This window comes from Olea europaea, chromosome 12 (genome assembly GCF_002742605.1).
Source record: "Olea europaea var. sylvestris chromosome 12, O_europaea_v1, whole genome shotgun sequence".
Lineage (NCBI taxonomy): Eukaryota > Viridiplantae > Streptophyta > Magnoliopsida > Lamiales > Oleaceae > Olea > Olea europaea.
The window spans coordinates 30031592-30039778 of record NC_036248.1 but is presented as its reverse complement, the minus strand read 5'-3'; the positions used below and the strand labels follow the sequence as shown (position 1 = coordinate 30039778).

At 43.2% G+C, this 8187-nt stretch overlaps 1 protein-coding gene across 1 annotated transcript in view; it reads right to left on the bottom strand.

Annotated features, from left to right (window-relative positions):
* Window positions 1-7427: 7427 nt before the first annotated feature.
* LOC111406889 (putative UDP-glucose flavonoid 3-O-glucosyltransferase 3) overlaps window positions 7428-8187 on the bottom strand; it is a 3078-nt gene continuing 2318 nt past the window's right edge. The window contains exon 4 of the mRNA XM_023036252.1: window positions 7428-7484. Coding sequence (XP_022892020.1) covers window positions 7428-7484 — 57 coding nt within the window. The remainder of the gene's footprint in view (window positions 7485-8187) is intronic.

The following is an 8187-nucleotide window of genomic DNA, read 5'->3' as shown; positions in this document are numbered from 1 at the left end:
GAAGCTTTCGCTAAGATGTGGATCTCTCTCAAACAGCTCAAAACAGTCAAAACTCCCCTACAGGGATTTGGTGGTGGAGTCATTATCCCGGAAGGAATCGTCGAGCTTCCGCTTACTTTGGGTTCCGACAATGCCCAAGTGACGGAGATCACACCCTTCCAAGTAGTTAACACTCCTATGGCGTACAACATAATTATGGGAAGACCCCCGCCGAACAAGATCAAAGCCATTGTATCAACATTCCACCTAGCCATGAAGTTCCCAACAGGTCATGGTATCAGAGGAGTTCCAGGAGACCAAACAACTGCCGGACAATGCTATGTTACTAGCATTCGAGAAATAAATACAGACGTCATGCAACTTTCAAACCTCGAGCTCGAGCGAAGGGGTAGACTTACCCCTGTTGAGGAATTGAAAGTGGTCGAGCTCGAGCATGGAAAAATGGTAACTATTGGTCGTGATCTCAAGGCCAGCCTCTGGGAGGAAGTCATCAATTGCCTATCCCGTAACATTGATATTTTTGCATGGAGGTCGAGGATATGCCAAGAATAGACCTCGAAATAGCAGTCCATAGGCTCAATATAAGCCTAGGGGCCAAACCTGTTAAGCAAAGGAAGAGACAGTTTGCGCTAGAAAGACGTGTAGTCATTCAGGAAGAGATCGACAAACTGATGAAAGCGGGGTTCATAAGGAAAGTCCACTACCCCGATTGGTTTGCTAATTTTGTTCTTGTGAAGAAGGCTAGTGGCAAATGGAGGGTCTGCATCGACTTTACAAATCTCAATAAAGCATGCCCTAAAGACTGTTATCCGCTCCCTAGGATAGACAATCTTGTGGATAGCACGTACGGACATAAGTTGTACAACTTCTTAGATACATTTTCAGGGTATCATCAAATTCTCATGGCCAAGGAAGACTAAGAGAAGACTTCATTCATGGCTGATTTAGCCATATACTGCTACAGGGTAATGCTCTTTGGGTTGAAAAATGTTGGGGCAACATATTAGAGGCTCATCAACAAAGTCTTCGCTGATTTGATAGGGAAGAACATTGAGACCTAGGTTGAGGACATGGTGGTGAAGAGCAAGAAGGTAGAGCAGCACATATCTGACCTAGAGAAGGTGTTTGCCACCCTACGAAAATATCGGATGAAGCTCAACCCAGAGAAGCGTGTATTCAGTGTGACTTCGGGAAAATTTTTGGGCTTCATGATCACTGATCGGGGGATCAAAGTAAACCCTGATAAGATCCAGGCCTTGGCAGCAATGGAATCTCCCAGAACTAAGAAAGAGGTGCAAAAGTTGACAAGTAAGGTCGTAGCCCTAAACAGATTCATGTCCCAAGCAGCAGATAGGTGCTTCGCTTTCTTCAAAGCTCTCAGAGGTAGCCAATCCTTTGAATAGAATGAGGAGTGTGAGAGGGCTTTTCAGGAGCTCAAATAGACATTGGCGTCCTCCTATCTTCACTAAACCAGAGCCTAGGGACACTTTGTTTTTGTACTTAGCTGTGTCTTAGAATGCAGTGAGCGGCGTCTTGGTGAAAGAGGTCAATAGAACCCAGCAGCCCATTTACTATGTAAGTAAAGTCGTACTTGATGCAGAGACAAGGTACACTTTGGCCGAGCAACTTGTCCTTGCCCTAATATGGCAGCACGAAAGCTTCGATAATATTTTCAGTCTCATCCCATTGTGGTGCTCACTAATCAGCCTCTGAAACACATCCTTCAAAAGCCAGACATCTCAGGCAGGTTACTAAGGTAGGCAATTGAACTTGGAGAGTTTGACATAGAGTTCAAACCCCGTCCGTCCATCAAAGCCCAAGCCTTAGTGGATTTCATTGCAGAACTCACTCTAAGGTCTCGAGGGCCAGATGAAAGCTCGAGCACTACAACGATGTTTGGCAAATTTTCATGGATGGAGCATCAACCTCCTCAGGCTCGGGTGCTGGGGTCATCATTACGAGCCTGGACATGCTCATAGACATTCAGTGTACACTCAAGTTTGAATTCGAGGCAACCAATAATGAAGCAAAGTATGAGACTGTCATCATAGCCATGGAACTTGCCATTAATCTCAAACTTGAAAGCATCAAAATATTTAGTGATTACCAATTGGTTGTTGGCCAGATTGACGGTACATTCGAGAAGAAAGACGAAAAAATGAGCTTATACTGCTTAAAAGTTCTTGATCTCCGACGAAAATTGAAGAGTTTTGAGATTGTGAAGATTGTCCGGGCTGACAACTGCAAGACAGATACCTTATCAAGGCCGGTGTTCATGGGAGTAGATAGACTTGACAAGACAGTAAATGTTAAGTTTGTGACCGAGCCTAGCATCAATCCAACCGCTGGGGTCATAGATGTTGATCATGAGCCGTCATGGATGGACCCAATTGTGGATTTCATAACAAATGAAAATCTTCCAAAAGATCCTCGAGCAGGAAGAAGCATCTGGACAAAAGCTCCAAGGTACTGCATTATCAATGGAGTCTTATTTCGCAGAAGCCTCACACTTCCGTACCTTAGGTGCCTTAGGCCTTCGAAATCTTCCCAAGCCCTAGAGAAAGTTCATGAAGGAGTATGTAGGAACCATCAAGGAGCTCGAACATTGGCCTTTAAGCTCATAAGGTAAGGATATTATTAGCCTTCATAGAATATGTGAAGAAGTGTGACAAGTGCCAAAGATTTGGCAATGTTATCCACTCTCCCGTCGAAGACCTCACCAACATCAGTTGCTCGGCCCCTTTTGAACAATGGAGGGTAGATATCTCGGTCCATTTCCAATAACAAGGGGACAATTGAAGTTTGTAGTTATAGCAGTTGAGTACTTTACAAAGTGGGTGGATGCCGAGCCGTTGGCAACGATCTCGGAGCCTAATGTAAGAGCTTTAATTTGGAGGTCCATCATATGCAGGTTCAGGATATCGAAGGCCCACATAACTGATAACAGCCGACAGTTTGACAATGCACAATTCAAGGATTTCTGTTCCAACCTAAAGTTTAACCACTGCCTGACATCAGTCTTTCATCCCCGAAGTAATGGTCTAGTCGAGGTCACCAATCGGATTATATTGCAAGACCTCCGAACAAGGATTGGAGATGCAAGAGGTTTCTGGTCTGACGAGTTGCCCTCCATACTTTGGACTTACAGAACATTCCACAAGACTACCACTGGGGAGACCCCCTTCATGTTAGCTTTTGGAATCGAAGCTATCATTCCCATTGAAATTAGGTTGCCCAGCCAAAGAAGACTTGATCCCGAAGTAGCAAGGCGCACCACTGAACATCTTGACCTCTTGAAAGAAGTTCGTGACCAGGCACTATCAAGATAGAAAAGTAAAGTATTTCAATATAAAGGTAAGGCCACGAAGATTCAGAGCTAGAGATTTGGTGTTGAGAATGGCTGAAGCTGCTTGTTATGCTCCAAAGAAACTCGGACCAGTCTGGGAAGGGCCCTTTGAAGTCATACGATAGCTCTTAGGGGCTGCATACAGTTTAAAAGATACTTCGGGAAAATCGCTCCCAAGACCGTGGAATATCGAAAACTTAAAGATATATTACTAGTAACTCGCTCCACCATGTTTCAGAAATAAGGCCTACGTGCCAAAGTTAATTTTTATCATTAATAAGGTCTGCGTGCCAAGTCTATTTTTTACCATTTGTCTTGTCTACATGTTAAGTCTATTTTTTTAATTTGTCTGGCCTACGTGCGAAGTCCATTTTTTAATTTGTCAGGCCTGCGTGCCAAGTCCATTTATAGAGTATATTACAGTTAAATTTGACAATATATCACACTACAACATAAAGCTTTGTCCCGCGCAAGTACTAAAAAGCCTTGTCTTGTGCAAGCACCTCAAAGCCTTGCCTGAGCAAGCACCTCAAAAAGCCTTGCCCTGCGCAAGCACCTCAAAGCCTTACCCCGAGCAAACACCTCAAAGCCTTGCCCTGTGCAAGCACTTAAAAGCCTTGCCTCGCGCAAACACTCTATTTTTCCTTGCCCCGAGCAAGCACCTTAAAGCCTTGCCCCATGCAAATACTAAAAGATCTTGTCTCAAGCAAGCACCTCAAACCCTTTGCCCGGTGCAAGCACCTATAAAGTACCTCAAGTCCAAGTAAGTTCCTGACCAAATAACACCCCGAGGACATTAGACCCAAAAACTCGTAAAAATACCTACGAATAGCTGGGGAATGAATACTCTAATAGTTCGGGATTTCACACTCTCACAGGTCAAGAAAGGACACGGTGCCCAGTTGAACGTTGTGCGTATGTTTACCTCGCTCAATTTTCACAATCTAGATTATCACCTTCCTAGACATCGAGATTAAAAGTTCCATCTTTGGCATCAAGATTAACTATGAATCTTTGTCATCGAGATATTAATATCTTAGACGTCGAGATTAAAACTTCGTCTTAGGCTTCCAGATTAACAATGAATCTTTGTGTCGGGATATTAATATCTTAGACGTTGAGATTAAAACTTCGTCTTAGATGTCAAGATTAACAATGAATCTTTGTCATCGGGATATTAATATCTTAGACGTCGAGATTAAAACTTCGTCTTAGGCGTCCAGATTAACAATGTATCTTTGTCATCGGGATATTAATATCTTAGACGTCGAGATTAAAACTTCATTTTGGGTGTTAAGATTAAAAATGCATCTTTATCATCTGGATATTAACTATCTTGGTGGTCGAGATTATTAATCAACACACTATCGCCATTATCAATACTAGAAAACATGTCGGTAACACAAAATATATTCATTAAGGTTAGGCAAAACACTTGAATTTGTAAAAGTAGATGACAAAAGCTCAAAAAATATGCTCGAGAAATCTAGTTGTCATCAACTGGGTTCGTCTCCCCTTCCTCGGCGTCCTCACCGTTAGTATCGACCTCCTGATCGTCGATGGCATCCTCGGACTCTAAAAGCTCGAGGTCTTCAGCAACTTCCGGGATGTTCTTCAAATCCTCGAGCTTAGCATAGGCTTCCAATGCAAGAATGCCCGAACCTCTTTTGAAGCGTGGAAGTACGAGCCCATGGCGTACTCCCCCTTCAGCCCATTGAACTCCTCGAAAGTTTTGAAGTCCTCAATTGCGATGCCTCGAGCTTCAGTCAGACAAGCTTCAAAATCCCTCTTCAAATGCTCGATCTCAAGCTTTAAATCCTCGACCTCACCCTTGGCTATTCTAGCCTCTTCCCGGGCCCTCTGAAGGACATTTTTGGTGTCATCACATTCCTTCTGAAGAAGAAAGTGCTCAGCCTCCATGTCAACTATTTTCTTCTCTCGTGCTCGAGCAGAATCCTCGAGCTCAGCAGTTTTTTAGGCCTCATCTTTCCCCTTCAGAGAGAGGCCTCGGGTAATACTCATTATCTGCAATATATAAAAGCCGAGCTTAATGATCGAGCCATAGAAATCCTTAACTTGATGCAAGTAAAATGAATAAGCTTACCGTCAGCGTAAGAGACTCAAGAGCTTTCATGCCCTCATCGAAGCCGAGCTCCACTCAATACTTATCCACAATGCTCAACAACAAAAGGCACCAGTCAGGATCTCGATCTTGAAAGGAAGGCGCAGGATGGGCTTCGTCCTCGAGGTCAACAACCTCGGGAGTACTTCTTGACCGAGGATTTAATCGAGGAGTAGCAAGTGGAACTTCATTCTCATCACCCACTGCACCAATGGTCGGGGATTGTTGCCGGCCAGAAGGCTCACCTGGCCCACTCCTGACATTCTTGAGCCTGAATCACGAGCTTTTTTTCCCTCTTTTCAGACCTGGGGCTCGAACTTGAGGGGCCCTTGACTTCTTATTCACGGCCTGTCGAAGAACTGAAGGATCGAAAGTCATCTCTGTAAAGACAAGTCATTAGCGTGAGCATGATTATACATTCAAAGACACATCGATGAGGAAAGAAAGTAAAAGTATGATCCCTTCCCTCAATACCTTTCACATCTGCAAGATCGAGAACGTCATCCCCCAGATGTCATCTATATCATAAACAAGAGGCTTAAGGTTCTCTAACATCTCCCTATCCCTTTCTAAAGATTCAAAATAGGCCTGACCTTCACAAAACCTGGTCGTGTCGGGCAAAACCTACCTAGGGCTAAAAGGAAAGTCAGAATCCTGAGTTATGACATAAAAACCACTTTTCTTTCCACCCCTTTAATGAACTTGGCATCCTCGGTATCCTGAAACCTCCTCGAGATGAAAGATAGGCAAAACATGTATATCAAGGTAGCTGTTTCAAATCGAAGACCATTCTACAAAGGTCGATGTATGGGTTAATACCTAGGTATCTACAGGCTATAAAAAAGTAGGTAAGCATCCTCCACCCATTTGGCACGAGTTGTCCAGGGCTCATGTTGTGCTCGACCAGTAAAGCCACAAAGAAGGGGTGCAGGGGCCATCTAAATCCACCCTTTAGCGGGTCTCTAAAAATTACAAACTTCCCATCCCGAGCAATGGCCATCCTATCCTCATCCCCTGGCGTCCTAATATCACACTTCGGCATGAGCCTACGCTCCCTAGCCGTTGATATAGCTAGATGCTCCTTAAATTTACAGGGGAGGTCAGCGTACCTAAATGGCGTGGGGATACCTTGTGCCCGAGGCTGGGCATTAATGGGCACGACCATGGGTATGATCGAGCGTCCCTTGTCCTCAGGAGTATTCCTTGAGGAAGAGGACGAAGACTTACTACTACTACTAGACATCCTGACCTAGGTAAAAAAGTGTCTAAAGAATAACTTAAGATCTCGAGGTCTTACATTAAAGTCGACACCTAAAAACCCCACCAAAGTTCTGATCCCGACGATTAGCAAGAGAAGTTTACTGAGAGTGAAAAGTGAAAAATGAAAAGTGAACAAGGTATTTATAGGCAACAAAAGAGGGTAGTCCAAAAGTAACTACCCCGATCGTTAGATCTGGCCACGTGTCCTACATCCAGCCCATACCGCTTTTTACTGCCTTTTCTTATTTAGGGCTTACTTCAGTACCACGTCAGTCCTTCTGAACACCTGTCTTCAAGAACTCCCTCGAGCTTACACACCCGAGCTCTTTGCCTCCTGGCTTCTTTCGCACCATATCCTCAAGCAAAGCTTCGAGAATAGGTGCACGGGGGCTAGTGATACTGACATTCCCTACCTATACCGACCACTTTTATCCCGACCATTTGTGAGGGCATTTCTTACGATTTCTGGTCATTAGTGCTCGGGATTCAACTAAGTCCTCTGGACATCCTGTGCCCGACCTTGATAGTTAAACTAACTATCATAGAATATAGGGATGTCCTCGGGAATAATACCTTGGGAAAATCCCTTGAGGTCCTCAACTACCATCTTCCTCGTACTAAGGAGAGGGTTTATCCCCTGAGAACTCTTTTCTGACACAAATACTGCAAACCACATCTCTAAAGTCCAAGAGAGTCCTCTTAACAAATTGGTCTTCTAATCACAGTAGGATCCACACACTGCTTTCTCATGAGACTCTATCGGATAAGGATACCTAGATAGTTGAATCCTACCAGAAAAGTACTATACACCTCTATAAATACAGAACCTTAAGCCATTATTCAGGTACGTTTTCATTATTCTCCAGTTTATAGACTCACGCATATAATTCCCTTTCTGACTTAAGCATCGAAGGGGCGACGAGAACACACCTCCTTTTCTTTGTTTCAAGAACCGGAAAACTACGATCGTGCTCATTCAAAGTCTTCAAGCTCGGGAAATCAACATGTACGATTTTTGGTAGCATCAGGTGTAATTTCAAAAAAAAAAAAAAAATCAGAAATTTGAGATAAAAATGTTTAGCAAAGTTTATAAACATTTTGTGGGGTGACATTTAAATAATTTTATCTAATTCTCTTCCGATGTTTCGTCAACCCGTACCCAGAAATTCTGAAAATGCAGTTGGACTGCAAGAGTAAATATGAGTGTAGAGAATTGGTGATATTAAAAGGGAAATAATTTATGCTAGAATTCTGAGTGTGCAGATGGCTCGCCCAAAATATGATTTCACCTCAGGTTTCAGAATTTATTTCTTGGCAGTATATATGCATTGAAGTATTTAACACACACAGTGAATGTGATTCGAAGAGAATATAAACTGACTGTTAAATACTTTAAATGCATATCTTCAAGTCACATTCACTAGTTAAAATTCTTGTAAATATATATTCTTTTAACTAG